The 17,112-nt window shown below is 39.0% G+C and overlaps 1 protein-coding gene across 10 annotated transcripts in view; it reads left to right on the top strand.

Annotated features, from left to right (window-relative positions):
• Positions 1-17,112, top strand: part of ADAM23 (ADAM metallopeptidase domain 23) — a 216,114-nt gene that overhangs the window by 134,406 nt on the left and 64,596 nt on the right. For all 10 annotated transcript variants that reach the window (XM_072961392.1, XM_031678166.2, XM_015240053.3 and 7 more), the window contains one exon: positions 8,439-8,502. In XM_072961392.1, the coding sequence (XP_072817493.1) occupies positions 8,439-8,502 (64 nt within the window). The remainder of the gene's footprint in view (positions 1-8,438; positions 8,503-17,112) is intronic.

Below are 17,112 nucleotides of genomic sequence, written 5' to 3'. Positions count from 1 at the left end.
TCAGTTATACATGTATATATATTCCTTTTCATGTTCTTTTTCAGTATAAGCTGTTAAAAGGTGTCGAATATAATTCCCCGTGCTATATGGTAGGACCTTGCTGTTTACCTATTTTACATATAATGGTTTCTTATTTTAAAAGATAATATGTATTCATTGTAAAAACTTTAGGAATTACGGGTAACCAAAGAAAATAAAAGCCTTTGAAAGTTCTACAGGAAGCAGTAGCCTACTATAATATTTGTGTGTATATCTTTGCAGATTTTTGTCTATATGTGAATATATGCATATAAACATACTTCTAAAAAGTTATCAAACATCATAATATTTTCTCATTAGTTTTTTTCAGTGAACGGTGTTGTGAATGTTTCCCCATCTTTCCAAGCATCTGTAAAAGCACACATAAACCTGTTTGCATCCACATCATCTGCAGAGAATAACTGTGTTTATATGTGTGTGTGTGTGTGTGTGTGTGTGTGTGTGTGCTTGTCTAGTTATTTCCTTGGGAATCTTGTATAAGTAGCACTTATAAAATTACAAAAACTTACAGATTTAAGGTGAACATGCTTTCACGGCTTTTGATGGCTGTTGTTAAATTGCTGCCAGAAAGACGTTTTAATTCGTGTTCCCACCAGCAGTGTGTAAAGTGCCAATTATTCTACACTCTTGCCAGGTCTAGCTCCTATTACTCATTTTTATTTTCTAAACTGATGAGGAACAATGTTCTCTTATGGCTATTTTAATTTTAGGTGTTTTATTACTAATACAGTTGTGAATTTGTATATGATTGATCACCACTGGTGTTTCTGTTTTCTTTTTTCTGTGAATTGCATTTTGTGCATAACATTTTGTGAATTGCCTGCCCATGTCCTTTGCCCACTTTCTGTGGGTTTTTTGTTTTTATTTGTTTTGGGGTCCTTATGTCAAAAAATACCAACTCTTTGTTTTTCATATACTCATTTTTTTCTCAGCTTGCCTTGAAATTCTGTTTTATGGTATATTTTATTTAACTCATGGAAATTTAGAAAAGTTATACAGCCTTATCTTTTATTAAAAATTATTTCTGGGTTTAAGCTTATGCATAAAATGATCTCTCCTTCCTAACATTCAGCTATATTTTTATAGGAAATTTATGGTTTTATTTTGAGACATGCACACCTTTACTGCATATATTATTATTTGATATAAAATCTGATGAAGGGATCTAACTTTCTCAAAATGTTTAGTCACTTGTCCCAAACCTATTTATTTTTATTTATTCTCTTCTTTACCAATTTAAAATGCCATTATTTTCATATATTACAGTTTTTATATGAACTTGAATCTCTGGACTTTGTGGTCTGCCCTTTCAGTTGTCCACCTAATCAGGCCAGTGCTCTATGTTTCATTTACTGCAGTAGTAATATAAGGTCCTATTGTTTTTGCGGGGGGAGAGGGAGGTAATTAGGTTGGTTTGTTTGTTTATTTTTAATGAAGGTACTGGGGATTGAATCTGGGACCTCTTGCATGCTAAGCATGCACTCTACCACTGAGCTGTACTCTCCCCCCATAAAGTCGTATTGTTACTTCTCTTTTGAAAAAAAAATGTGTGGGTTGTCATAAACATTTATTCTTTAAGAAGAACTTTAGAATAATTTTGTTAAGTTAAACAAGCGTTCTGAGATTTTGTTTGGAACGACATTAAAGTTACAGAGTACACGTACATCTATCGTATATCTGTATATATACATACACATAATACATATATAAAATTTGTTGCCATTCTTGTCATTGTTAGTAGAAACTTTTCCTCTAGATCATTTCTAGGTTATTTTTGCTGGTGCACATAGAAATGTATTTTATTTTTGTACACATACCTTATAACTTTCTACCCTACTTAACTCTTACTATTTCTAGTAGTTTTTCCATTCATTTCCTGTTTATTCTTTTGACTATTTCATGCCTCCCTGGGGAGAATGGACATTATATTAACAAATGTCCAGTTTTTCTTTATGGACTGAAAAATGAGAGGAGTAGCAAAAACTTCACTTGGAGGAGAGGTTTTTTCTTCCAAACAAGGTCACCAGAAGGCAAGGCTGATAATAGATCTATATCTATTTCTCTACAACTTCACTATGTGTGATGCCTGGTTTGATAATTGTGTAAACAAATATTGGGCAGATGCAGAAAAGAACCAGGATTAGCAATATTCAACAGATTATAATATTCATTATTAGCTTTGAAAATTGTGCACCAAAGCATTTTGGTTATGTACAACTATGTTCAAAAGGTATGCTATCTTTATTTGGATTCCTTTTCCCCTGTGTTTAAAATTGTTTTTATTTCGTGACACGTGGAGGTAAAACCACTTATGTGAGAGTAACTACAAGTCTGTTAAAGAGGAATCTCAAAATTACTGATAAACTCGTAGAGAGTCTGGCAGCCCCCCTATGAATGTGCAGCCACCTCAAATGGTATGACTTAAAGGTGTGGGGAGGAGAAATTAAACATCCTTCATTTTTATTTAATTAAAAATGTCTCTATTGATGCCTCCTCCTCAGAGGAAACTTTCAGTTGGCTACTGTTGTTGGCTGATCAGCCCAGCTTGGGTGGGGGTCCTCAGCTTTACATCACCTCAAGTTCATCCCTTATTTCTCTCCTAACTCCTTTCTACCTACCTCTTCGTTAACTTGCAGCCTTGCCTCTGTTTCCTATTCCAATTGTATTAGAGTGTTTTTAACTGTATTATGGTCCATGGGCTATCACTTGGGAGATGCAGGAGTGCCTACACGTTAACATTTCTTCTGCAACCTTTTGTGTGGTTTAGGAACTCATTAAATTCCTGTTGTGACCCTCAAAGAAGCTTACACCCCTACATCCTGCTTGTGCTAGGAGTACTCTCCACCTGCTGCTCTGTTCCGGTGAAGTATGCCCACATTCCCAGCCCTTGCCTGGCATGCCATCTTTGTTTGACTTAACACAAAACCTCAATTCAACCTATAATTACTTTTACCCACTTAACATATCATTTCTGTACTCTTACATCTCAGCCTCTCCACATCTACAATCTTTTTAACACAGCTTAAAACTCTTATTGTATTATTTACACCCAAAGGAGTATTTATTTTCTAGCTGAAATAATTTTTGGTATACAAATTACCTTAGGTGGTATTAGTAACTTTTTCGTAAAACTTGAGAAAAGTGATGATTGAAACATCATCTTACTTTTTAAGTCTATTGTTTTCAACAGGAAAGCGATGTGGAGACAGAAGGAAAATCGTAGTTACGAGCTGATGCTTGTATGAATGTACTAAGCTTTAATTCTGTGTCTCTCCTCATTACACCTTAGAGTAATTATTTAACAAATTAAAATATTTATGTGACTAAAAGGGAAAAACGAAGCTTCTAGTGTAAAGAGGGAGCAGGCATGGTGCTTTCTGGTCCAATGCTGTTATCCTTGATGTCCCACGAAGTTGACACTGCCCACAGTGATCAGCGTTTGTTGTCATTAAATGAATGACTGTGAGCCTTGAGGGGGAGCAGGGGCAGGAGACTTTGTGGGTGAATCTGCCAGGGCCATTTAGGATGATCAGAGTTCCCAATCCTGAGAAGGTGAGCGCTGGTCAAACAGAAGATCATCAGATGGGTGAACTTACATTATGACATTATGAAAGTGGACATCAGCGGCACTCCTTTCTTTCCTAGACGTAATTAATCCTTCACTGTTTGTTCACGTAAATGTCGACTTCTGTTCTAGTCCCAGTTTGAACACATATGGAAGTAACTTACGTATTTATTGAGAATCGAATTTAGGATATTTGTGCTACTGTTTTCTTAAGAACAAAGACATCATGTGGCAAGGAGTAGGGCTGGTCATGACCTGACAAGTCCAGTGTGTTACAGTGAAAATTTTTAAAATTTTTAATGAAAAATTTAAAGGTTACTTCCCATTTACTCTTATTACAAAATATTGGATATATTCCTCGTGTTTTACAGTACATCCTTGAGCCTGTTTTATCCTCCAGTAGTTCGTACCTCCCACTTACCACCCTTATATTGCCTCTCTCTTCTCCCCACTGGCAATCACTAGCTTGTTCTGTGTATCTGTAAGTCTGCTTCTTTCTTGTTGTATTCACTAGTTTGTTGTATTTTTTAGATTCCACATGTAAGTGATAACATTTTCTGTCTGCTTTATTTCACTTAGCATAATGCTCTCCAAGTGCATCCATGTTGCTGCAAATGGCAACGTTTCTTTCTTGTTTATGGCTGAGTAGCATTCCATTGCATATATATACTGCATCTTCTTTACCCATTCATCTGTTGCTGGGCACTTAGGTTGTTTCCATATCTTGGGAGTTGTAAATATTGCTGCTATGAATTTTGGGGTGCATGTATCTTTTCAAATGACTATTTTTGTTTTTTTAAATATATATATACCCAAAATAAAAAAGAAAATTACAGGCCAATATCTCTGATGAACATGGATGAAAAATCCTCAATAAAATACTAGCAAACTGAATCCCACAATCCATTAAAAGGATCATACACCATGATCACATGGGATTTATCCTAGGGATGGCAGGATATTTCAGTTTCCAAAAATCAATTAGTGTGATACACCATTTAATAATTTGAAAAATAAAAACCATATAATTATCTCAATAGATGCAGAAAAAACTTTTGATAAAATTCAACATCCGTTTATAATGAAAACTCTCCAGAAAGTGAGCATAGAAGGAACATACCTCAACATAATAAAGGCCACGTGCGACAAACCCACAACTAACATAATACTCAGCAGTTAAAAGCTGAAAGCATTTCCTCTAAGATCAGAAACAAGACAAGGGTGCCCTCTCTTGCCACTTTTATTCGACATAGTTTTGAAAGTCCTAGCCACAGCAATTAGAAAAGAAAAAAATAAAAGGAATCCAAATTGGAAAGGAAGAAGTAAAACTGTCGCTGTTTGCAGATGACATGATACTATACATAGAAAATCCTAAAGATGCTAGCGGAGAACTACTAGAGCTCATCAGTGAATGTGAAATGTAGTCTTACTGTGCCAGGAAGGGGAACATGAAACGGAATTTGGTGGAGACTCAGCATTATGTCTGCCACAGTCCCCGTCATTGATCTGATTCTTTGCTCATTTGCCATGTTTTAGTAGTCTTGCCATTCTCCTGCTCTTAGAGTTCAGCATCTTCGGGTGCTTACATTTGTTCATCATACTTTGAGTAAAATCACATTGTCTGACTTTAGAGTTCAAGTTCTTTTTACTACCTTTGTGGTGCAGATTCACCACGAAGGAGCTGAGTGAGTGAGTTTCATAACAATAATCAAAAGAGAATTTCCTTATTCCAGTTTTTCCACTCTCTTCCACTTTGCTTTGACTTCCATCATACAATTATCTCCTTATGCCAAAGGTCAGCCCTCTTTTCACCAGCATGTAAAGTGCTGTAGTAGCTGGGGTATATAGCTTTTCTGTAACTTAAATGACTAAAAAACGATATATATTTCAGAATGCTTAGAAATTTCTTTCCTTTGGTTCCCCCAAAACACCCAGTTGGCTGCTCAACAAAGTAAAATGACAATATGTTTGGGACCATAATTGCTAAATAGATTAATATTGGCAAGTTAGAACATTCTGTTTCCAACAGGAAATTCTACTAGAGAAACTACAGAGAGCAGAGGTGGAGAAAAGGCCTTGGAGAGCATATGCAGGCAGAGATTGCCAGACAATGAGTCTTCAGGCATCCAGAGATACCGATTACCTGTTCCTTCTCTGCAGGGTGGGGCTGGAGACACACCACCGCAAATTAATGATTCAGTTCTTCCTTTTCAGTGTTACCTGCCCATCAGTGAAAGGTCTCTTATTTCAAAATTACTTTAAGACTTTTATAATTAGATTACACTTCAGTTGATATTAATTCACTTTCGGGAAGATTACAAATAATATTTTCGGGTGAGATGACTAATCTCAGATGTTTATGCCGATTTGCTTGATCTCAGTGTCAGAGTTGCATTCTTCTTCCCAACTTCCCAGCACTTGGTACCCGCCTGGCATAGAGCGGATGTTGGTAGATGTTTGCTCACTTAGCAAATGTTGATTAAGCGAATGTTAATCAGCTACACTAGGCTTTTTGCCAGGTGCTGGAGACACTGTGATAGGTGAGAGAAACTGTTTTAAGGGAGGGATTGCTATGATCCGAAAAGAGGAAAGGATGGAGCAGATGGGGACGTGGTGCTATTTATAGGAGGTGGGAGAGTGGAGTGGAGTGACGGGGTACATTCTGTCTTGTGTTCATCTCAGGGTCTGTCATAGGCTCACAGGAGAGTAGCTAGTCGTCTTCTTAAAGATTCTCAAATGTGGGAGATACTAGAAATAGGTATGTCCATGGTGGGGGAAAGGCCCCTGACAAGCCAAGAATGCGATAATCAAAGTGATCTTTATCAGGTTTGGTGGTTAATGGTTAGAATGTTCTTACCTGCCCTTGTAATTACAGACAAAACTAGGGACCTAAAATACCTTTGTTTTCAACTGTTAGACATGCTCCGGGGATCGTGTGGTGGAGAATTTTGAAAATAACGAATTACCTTTAGAGAGAGGTGATTAAAATGCAGTTAGTGCAACCTCCTGGCCTCTTGATGAGTGGGAAACATTCCTCAGAGAGACGTTACCATCAACAACGCTGTTTATGTACATTCACAGTGCTGGGTGGCTGACTTCATTAACTGGAAGTTTCTGCACCCTCTCAGCTATTATTCCCAAGTATATAGAGCTAAGAATTGTCATTACCTTTGTGATTACTGAGATTTTTAAAAGGGAATGAGTGGACGTACTGTAGGTTAGTTTCAAATGTAGAATCATTCACAGACACCCATTTGATTAGTAATTTCAGTGGAGAAACCTGTTCACGGTCCAAGTGTCTGCTTTATTTCCGTGTTGTAAAGGTTGTCGTTCAGCTTCTGCGGGAGCCAGGCTGGACCAGGCACAAATGTGGCTCCCAGCTCTTCTGTTGACTGGCTCCGAGCCTCCTCCTCAGCCCTCCTCCCTGGGTCGTTTTAGAACCTCATCAGGTGCAACTCTCAACATGATGCAAAATCATTGGGTCCTTCCTCTCGTACTTCTGTTAAAGAAGTCGTGTCAGGGTTTCCTAACAGTAAACCTCCTGGTAGGCAGAATTACAGAAATTGAATGTCAGAGCAGGAAGGGGCCTGAGGCATTGCCTGCTGCAACCCTGCCTTTTGCAGAAGAGGAAACGGAGGCCTAAATGTAGGGCGCACATCTGGCTCATCATGGAGCCTGCTGTCATCCTTCAGTTACTGTTGGGATTGAATGAGTCATACCGTTACAGTCCTTATAACAGTGGCTGGGATGCAGCAAGTGTTCCGTCGATGTGAGTTTTCTCTTGTTAGCAGTGTTTCTAGTGGCAGAGCCCAAACAGGAACCCAGATGCCGTCAGAGTCCAGCGCCCTGTCGGAGGCACGTGCTGGGTATTTCCCACGTTGTACAGGGAGAAGTGTGTTTGAAGGAGTTGAGTTAAGAATGGTGACAGCCTCAGCCCGTTACTGGGCACATACTCAGCGCTGAGCACTGCGTGTGCTTTCATCAAATCCTCCTGGTGTCTGTGAGAGTCACACTCTTTGTTGTCTCCATTTGACTCTTGTAAAGGCTGAGTTGGGTAACTTACTTGTGGTCGCACTACTAGTGAGGAGCTGGATGCGGTTTTAAACCCCACTCTGACTTCAAAATCCATATTCGTAACCGTTATTTTGTTCCAGGAGTTGGCAAACTACGGTCCGCAGGCCAAATCCAGCCTTCCTGTTTTTATACAGTCCTCAAGCTAAATATGTTTTTTATTTTTAAATTTCCAAATGGTTGAAAAAAATTAAAGAAGAAAATTCTTTTCTGACATGGGAAGATTATGTGAAATTCAGATTTCAGTGCCCATAAATGAGGAGTTATTGGAGCACAGCCATGTTGCCTGTGGCTACTTAATGTGACACAACAGTAGAGCTGAGTGGCTGCTCCAGAGACCGTGTGGCCTGAAAAGCCTCAGATATTTTCTGTCTGGCCTTTACTCTATACTCTTCCTCAGTGATTGTTTTGAGATTCCAATTATTTAGAGCATTAATTGTGGTATTTTTATAGGACCTGTCTTCTCCCGTTACCTGCCTTTTTGTTTGTTCCATATTAACGTTATCAATCAAATGATGAATGTGTGTATAAAAGGAGATCATCTTTAAATGATCTATATTTTGTCTTTTTTAAAAACAGACTGAGGAGTGATTTGTTGCTGCATGACGTTTGAGATGCTTGATGATCACTTGCTTTGTCCCTGTTTTGGACTGGAACCATTTGTGGTTAACACATGGCCCTCACATTCATTTATTGAGCTGGTTATTTTTAAACCTCTGAGTGCCTTAGATGTGGAAATCACTCTATTCTCTTTCCTTTGTAGTGGTTTGCTGTCTTCTGATTATGTGGAGATTCACTACGAAAATGGGAAACCGCAGTACTCTAAGGTATGGTCAATAGCATATGGACATCCTGTCATATAAATACACTTAATCACAGAACTGTTCACCGCACCCTGCATTGTTTGGTTGTCTGTGTCACTAAAATAATCTGGCCTCTTGTACAGGGCTACTATTTTTAAATTTAAAATAAATGTAGGAGATATTGATTAAAACTTATAAATGTTTGAAATAACATTAGAGACTCAGGCCTATAAAGAAATGTTTATTGTTTTGGGTGTACCTACAGCATCTTACACAGGTAAGTGTATCAGGAGCTCTGTATTTCCATAGCAGCACCTTAAAGCGCTGGGCAGCCAGGCACACGGTCAGAGAACCTGAACGATCAGACTGGATGGGCTGCTAGAGTGACCAATCCAAGTGACTTGTGCCCAAGAAGGACAGAGAGCAGATGGGGAAATGAAGATTTAGGGAACATTCTCCATCTTAATCGTCACAATTCTAGGAAGTGGGTATTACTGTTTCTGCTGTGCAAAGGAAGAAATTGAGGTGCGAAGAGGACAAGTAAATCTTCTCAAGGCCAGCAAGCACTGTAATAGAAAGGTAGCTGGGTGTGTGACTGCCTTCGTTTGGAGAGTCACTGTTCTCTTCACGGAGAATCAGTCAGGAGAAGTGGGTTTAGATTAAAACGAGAGAGAGATTACTTGTGCCTAAGGAGCACCGTGATCTCCACCAGTCAGGGAGAAGATCCCTGGGCGGCTACATGCAGAGACTCTGATCTCTAGGAAGTCCACAGAGTGCCACTGAGCCTGAGCAGCGTCCACGGATGCCACGGGCATGGGAGCAAGCAGGGACACAAAACAAAGTGGGGAAACGTGACCGGATTTGTTTTTTCTCAGTCGCTAATGAACACTGGCACACAAGTGGGCCTTTCAGATGTGGGCTTGCTGGGCCGGGCAGCATAGAGAACTGGGCTTGTCAGTCTGAGAGCCTCTCAGCAAATGTTTATAGGCATCCTGAACTGTGATTGCTGCCCAGGAGTGATGGCATTTCTCAGGATTTATAGCTATCCGAATAACAGTGGGCACACTTGTAATTTGACGTGAGTTCCAAACCTTTGAATTTTATGCCCCAGATTAAGAAATTCCGTCCATCGGTCTTGTTAGTCTGTGAGTTCTTGCCTTAGTCTGCATCTTGCGGGTTGTTGAATCTCCCTAAAAGTGAACGCTGTGGCAAGTGAGCAGGGATGCTAAACTGAGACGGGAACAGCGCTGCCTGGCACTGGTACAAACCAGAGCTCTGGTCTGCTGTGCCGGGGCCCTGAGCACTGCGGGTGCTGAGTCGGGAGTCTGGAGAAGAGAGGACTGCATGAGCCCTTTATAGACTCAGCAAGTGAGACACCTTTGCAGGCCATGGTGACCTGATTCAAACTTCTCGCTAAGAAGGTCTCTCTTTTTTGTTTTGTTTTCTTTTTTAAGAAATGGAGTAGCTGATTGGCTTCTAGAGGTCATTTGAGGTCCCAAGTGGAGGCCTTATCATTAGTAAGACATGACAAATCTCACATCAGTTGTAACTGAAATTTAGAACAGAGGGTATTTTAACTCTGGCAAAAGGAGGATTCATTGCAGTTTGTTTTTGTGTTCATCACTTTCCTCTTATTTATGACTCATTTTCTCCAAACAGTCCGTCTACCCAAACTTAACTTGCTTTATAGGTAATGAATTAATGGTGACAGTCTGTTTTTTATGGGTATGTATCTACATATTTATCCCAAACCCCGAGATGTTATGGTGCACACTATCTTGTGCGAGGATTTTTTAATCTAATAGTATTATAAACACTTCAGCATGCTTTAAAAATCTTCTAAACTTTTATTTTTTAAAAAAATGTATAATACTATTTCCAATTCATTTGCTATAATCTGTTTAAGCCCATGGTGATAGACATTTAGATTGTTTCTAATCTTTCACCATACGAATAACTTTAAGGAGAGGCCTTCCAGATACATTTTGAATGCTTCTTTAATAGTTGCTTAAGGATTAATTTTGAGAATAGAAAGTTTCTGGGTTAAAGATTTGGTATATTTTTAAGGCTTTTGCTACATATTGACAGTTTTTCTTCCTGAAAGTTTATATAAATTCATGCTCCTACTACCATGACATACATATTTTTAAAAGGATATTTTTGTACTTCACATTGCCTTCCATGTTGTTCAAGAAAATCCTTGTACCTAGTAACAGAAAAGGAAATTAATATGAAAGAATTACATATTAGGTTAAATAAACCTGTTTTTATGCATGTACAACCATTCTTCCAAAGGCTTCAAACTTTTTGGACAAAAGTTCATGCACACAAAACACACACACACACACAGTTAATTCACATGACTAGAGAGAAACACAATCATGAATAGTCTGCTTGGCTTTGAAGTTAAATATAAATGTGGACATTTAAAATATTCTGGGAATGAGTTTCAAACAAAATGATGAATGACACTTTGAAGAAACTTGCCTAGGTTTTCCCACATCATGACTACCAAGCCCCTATCTAGTTCCCACTTCTAGCTAAGAAGAAGCTAACGTCTTTAGCTTTTACTTTTATTGAATGAAAGTGGGTTAAATCAGCTTCTTTCCTTGTGAAACAAATACGGGAACTGGAGAGGTCAACGAATTATGTAGGCAGTATAGAATAGGTGCCAGGCATTACGTATTAGCAAACAGATGGAAGGTTTAGATTTGTTCTGCACCGACAACAGAGCCATAGATTTGTTAAGAGTTCCTAGCAGTGCTCTGCACACACCATACGACAAAACAACTTGGTTGATTTGTTGGTCAACTTCAATGGTGAGCCTATTAAAAATAAATTAATTTTGAGTATTTCAGTTCTTCTAAAGGAGTTAGGCATCAATAGGATGGTATAAGAGTTATTTTCAAATTTAATGTATTTCTATTAAATCCCTTGTAAGTGAACCGTTAACTTTAAGTGCTTACTAATACTTTGGTTTCTCTTCTCCTTATAAAAAGAACTGCCTCCTAGCCACCAGTGTCAGACTGAATAGGTAGATACAGTGCTTCTGTCCCTACTTCCCTTTACTAATCTTTCTGCTTATTGGGTGGAGAAAATGTCATTTCCTAGCTCTATTTTCTCACCTTGGCTTCTTCCTGTCCCCATGCTCATTTCTGCCCAGGGAAGGAAAAGCAACTTCACTGGTGGGAAGTATTTTGTCCCTTCCTCCCCTTTGTTGGTGAGAGCCACCTCCCTACAGGAAGAGCACATTTTCTCATTTCCCGTGTTCAGAGTTGTACTGTGACAGCCCCTGAGGGTGAGGGTGTGGGTGGGTTGGGGTAGGTTCTGGTTATCCCATGTTGTCTGTGCCGTGGTGGGTAAGTCTGGCTAACTTATGGAGCAGCATTAGCAGATGCACTGGATTCTCAGCTCATTCTCTCCTCCACTATTGCACTATCGAAACTGAAGGTGATGTTTTGATCTCTGTTTCAGTCCTGTGTCCCTCTCTCATTTGGTTTTAAACTTAGGTGGCTACTACTTCAAACCCACTAGGATGGCCATAATCAAAGAGATGGACAAGAAACTGACACATTGTAAACTGACTATTCTTCTATAAAAAAAATAATAAAAAGTGCTGACAGGGATCCGGAGAACTGGAGTTCCCATACACTGTTGGTAGGAATGTAAAGTGGTGGATCTGCTTTGGAAAATAATTTGGCAGTTCCTTCAAAAGTTAAGATAGTTTTCTGGTGACCCAGCAATTCTACCCTAGGTATATATCCAAGTGAATTGAAAACATATGTCCAGTCAAAAACTTGTACATGGATGTTCATAGCCGCGTTATACATAATAGCAAAAAAGTGGAAACAACTCAGATGCCCATCAGTTGATGAGTAAATAAACAAAATGTGGTATATCCACACAAAGGAATATTACTCAACTATAAAAAGGAAAGAAATACTGATTGATATATGCTACAACATGGATAAATCTTATAAACATCATGCAAAATGAAAGAAGCCAATTGCAAAGGACCGCATCTTGTGTGATTCCATTTACTTCAAATGTCCAGAATAGGAAAATTCATAGAGACTGCAAGTAGATTAGTGGTTGCCAAGGGCTGGGGGAAGATGGGAGGTAAAAGGGGGAGTGGGGAATGACTGCTTATGGGTACAGGATTTTCTCTTGAGGTGATGAAAATATTCTGGAATTAGTGGTGATAGTTACACAACTCTGTGAATATACTAAAGACCACTGAATTGCACTCTGTTAAAGAGAGCCTCAAAATAAAAAGCATCTCAGGTAGGAAATGGGCATTGATTTACCCACTGTCTGAACAAACACAAATCCTCTGGTCTTATAAGACTGGTCTTGTCACTTAGTGAGCCAGGCAGATAAAAACCCCTGCCCTTGTGGGTTCTATATTCTATTCCCAGCCTTTGTTCCTTTACCATTTTAGTCACGTCGCCCTCCTAGTGTGTTTTTTGTGCTTTCCTTATCAGATCCTCATCATGGTTCAGCTCAAGCTAATTCTTCCACAAAGGCTTCTTGGCAAGAATTGTTGTTAGAAGGAATGGGCCTCTGTGGGCAGGGCTCCTGGCTGGAAGGTTTAAAAAAAACTCCCCATGAACTCAAGAGAGCAGACAACACTGGCTCCTCACGAAGCTATTTTAAATTTGAACAGTACAGTTAGTGTGAACTATTAAAAATTTATATAGCATTAGAGATATGCATAGTGCAGCCAAACTGTTCTAAAGCTTGAACATTTTCTTTCCCTTGAGTTTAATGAAGGTAAATAATTAAACTGGTTTTGGGATTGCAAGTTCCCCAGTTCTCTGAAATATTTTTTCGTATCCTTATTCCGCAATATTCAAATTCAAATATGTGCGTGTTACAGATTTTTTAAAATGTATTCCTCTTTTGCAACCAGCCTAGTGATTTTTTTAAATAGACTGATGGATCCTGCTGGTTGATAAGTTTGAAGTATTTAAAGATATGCATATAGAATAACCACTTGAATGTAGTGTCAGAGTTTTTAATGACCATATTCAGGACCTAGAATATCATAATATGCACATCTGTGAGATGAGGCCTATGCAGTTTCTTTTCAAATGTTTATCCAGATGTACAGGAGTCGATTGAAAATATCAGTACTTGGTCATCATAAATGCCCAGGTTTATGAGGGTCTTTTAAGCAATGAAGATAATAATCGGCTAATTGAACTTTCCTGAAGCAGATGAGAAAATTAAACAGACACAAATAAAATAAATTATATTGAAACAGTAGGTTCTGTTTCTAGTAGATTCTATTTGATGTGAGTAGAATCAAATCGTTCCTGTCATTCAATCAGTAATACCAGGGAACCAAGTCTTTTTTTTCCCTCCAAGTTGTTATCACTTAGACTCACAGAGTTGTTGCCCCAGCCACATTTGATTAGGAAGTGTGTTAAAGGATGCACATGGCTTCAGTGTTTCATTACTTGCAGGAGTGGCCTGATGGTTTCCAGCAGGGCTGTTTGAGCATTTTCTGGCTTGTGGAATTTTGTGTGGAGGTGGTGGGCTGAGAAAGTTGGGGCACATACTTACTAGGATTTTTAAGTTCCCCTGACTAGCCAATAATCGCCGTTTATCAGGTGCTCCATTTTTGTTGAATTTCAGTAGCTGACTGACAGTTTTAAATCTGAAAATGCTGATGCCCATGGGGACACACATAGACTTGTGTCCTGTGCTGAATGAGCCCTTTTTGGTCCTCCTGCCTGCTGTTTGCCTAGTCAGAGACCTGTGACCCACTCACAGGTGGTGGTCTCGGAATCTCTGGCCAGTTCTGAAGCCTTCCTGACTGGAGAAAGAAACACTGACTTACGAGTGTGAAGATGTGGGATTCAGTTGGCTTTTTGCTGTGTTCGGCAGAGCCTTTTAGCGCTTTGTGACCGTCTCCTCATTTGGATACAGAGACAGCAGTTACTGTGAGGTGTGAGTGTGCAGGAGGGTTAGATCCTTGGGCGGAGCTGACTATTCAGTGTTCTCATTAATGAGACCTCTCTGCACTGACCCGCTCCTGTCATTCCTGTTACCCACGAGGAACTGCCTCTTCTCAACTGGGATGTATTTAATAGGAAGTGCCTGAAGATGTTACTTTGTAGTGGTAGTAACAAAATGCTGCTTAGATCTGGAGAGTTGCCAAATAGTGTTTTTCTGGTAATGCGCTCTCAAAAACTTGGTATAAATTTATCAAGAAGAAACTCACAAAGTCCTCTAATATTATTAAGTTTGAACCTGCCAAATTGCTTATAGTACTTGATATAACCACACAATTTAGATATTAAAGCTTTCTTATGATGGTAAAACATTAGGGATTAGATATTACGGCAAGTCCCATTTAAAGTCCAGAAAATAGGGTGATTCACACCCAGATATACTGGGAACTATAACACAGTTCCCTTCAGGTAATAGTCTACCTTAATTAAAACAGGTACCAATGACCTTTATGCTGAGAGAGAGCATCAGTCTTAAGTTTTCAGTGCAAGTGAATGACACTCAAATCTAGGAAAGGACTTGGAAGTATTTTCTGGGGAAAAAAATGTTTGTAGAAAACTCTAAAAATACAGCTTTCTTAGAAAGGTCAGGTAAATATGACAGTGTTTGCTATGCACTTCTAACAATCACCTGACTTAAGATAGCCTTTTGGTGTGACACAAAGTGCTAAGTAACCGACTTGATGGAATTTACAGTTACCTATGGTTGTTTTTAGAATCATGTGAAGAGTCTGGAATTTAATTGCAGAATATTGACCTGGATTCTCAAATTGCTGAAATGTGTGATACCATTTGTCCTTATAAGTTCCAAAGTTGAAAATGCAAACAGAACTTGACATATTATATAAAAGTCAACATTTATATACAGAGTTGCTTTTTGAGAACCAAAAAGCAACCCTTCACAAACTACGAACAAGATTATAATTCCAAATTTAGACAACCAACTTTGAAAATTTATACTACAGTTACTAAAAGGAAACAAACTGAGTTGGTTGGAGAGTGGTGTTTTGATGTGTGAGTGACCCCCCTTAGGCACTTAAATAGCTGTTGTAATACAGTGGAATAAGCAGTGATCAAGATGACTGTAAAGCAACAAAAAAGAGTCAAAGTCAGGATTCTATTTAAGAAAAGAAATGGGAAGCTTCTGGTTTAGACAGTGTCGACTTGATGCTTATATTTATCTCTATTTCCTCATAGTAACCCACTCAAATAACAGTTAAGGAATTTAAAAAGGATGCAGACCCACAAGAATACAGACAAGAGAAGAGAAGACAGCTGTTAAGACGTGTCCGTAAAATTGTAGGAGCTAGAAAGCAGATGGGTGAGGGGGTGATTGTCTTAGGTTTGAGTTTTTCTTGCTCGGCTAAGTTCCAGTGGGGCAAAAAGAAGCAGAGCCAAACCAACTGTGTTGCTTCACTCAGAAAGACCGAGGAATTGAAGGTGCCAGAAAACAGAAAGATTGGCTGGAAGTCTACACGGAGATGGTATTTAAATCCCTGATCTACTCCCTACGCCGTGTAGCCAGGCAGCCATCCCTTCTCTACTCTGGTAGAAGAGCTCAGTTTATGGAGAAGAATGGAAAGGAGGGAATTATCAGAGAAATAGTAAAAGTTTCCCAGAACGGAAGTGCATGCATTGTCTCGGTTTGAAGGTGCCACAGAGAACCCAGTGCGATTAATAAGCGACATCCCCCACTGAGGCACATCATGAGATTTTGTGAAAATGGACATGAATAGAATTTCCTATGGTCTTCTTGAAAAGGGAAAAATAGATTGTACAGACAATGTCTAACATTAGAATAATTTCCACTTCTTAGCAAGGTGAAGCTTTAAGACTGTGCACCATGCCTTTGAAATGCCGAGAGAAAATCATTTTCAATCTAGAGTTCTTTACCCCCCCACATCATCAATCTAGTGTGAAGACAGAAAAAGAAGTTTTCATACATGAACGGTCTCACCAAATGTATCTTCCATGGATACTTTCCCAAGAAATTGCAGGAGGATGTGGACCTCCAGAAAAGGGGAGAAAGAGACCATGAATGCAGAAGTCATGGGGTCTAGGATTCCATACAGAAAGGGGACAAAGGAGTTTCCGGGATGATGCTACAGACAAGTCCTGGACAGTAGCTGCACAGAGGAATGTCCCCAGGAACAAAATGGGTATGACAGATCACCTGATACGTTTGGCCACAGGAGAGGAGTTGTAGATAGTATTTTAGACAATAAATACATGGAGAAGCAATAAGTTCTCAAAAAAATTTTACATGGAGCAAGAACAAAATGTAATCATAGTGGCAGGGCTATGAGCAATATTTTCATAGTCATAATACAAACAATAGATACCAATTTAACTCAAAACTTGTGATGTGTCTTGGAATGTATTGGGGCAAAAGGGGTTTTCAAGAGTCTATGTTAGGAAGATAATTTCTAAAGTGAAATAAATTAGGACATAACAGTATAAATATTCCATTCAGAAATATGTGGGTAAACAACAGAAGAAACAGCTAAAAGTGTTTAAAAAAAAAAAAAAAGGTTGCCAAAGAGCTGGTGAGAGAAGGAGACAGGAAACTGCTGTGTTTTTTTAAATAGGCCTTACAGCTGCTGTTTGACATTGAAAA

The sequence above is a fragment of the Vicugna pacos genome, chromosome 5, assembly GCF_048564905.1.
Source record: "Vicugna pacos chromosome 5, VicPac4, whole genome shotgun sequence".
NCBI classification, from domain to species: domain Eukaryota; kingdom Metazoa; phylum Chordata; class Mammalia; order Artiodactyla; family Camelidae; genus Vicugna; species Vicugna pacos.
The sequence above is the reverse complement of the archived record's forward strand: the minus strand, read 5'-3'. Positions and strand labels throughout refer to the sequence as shown.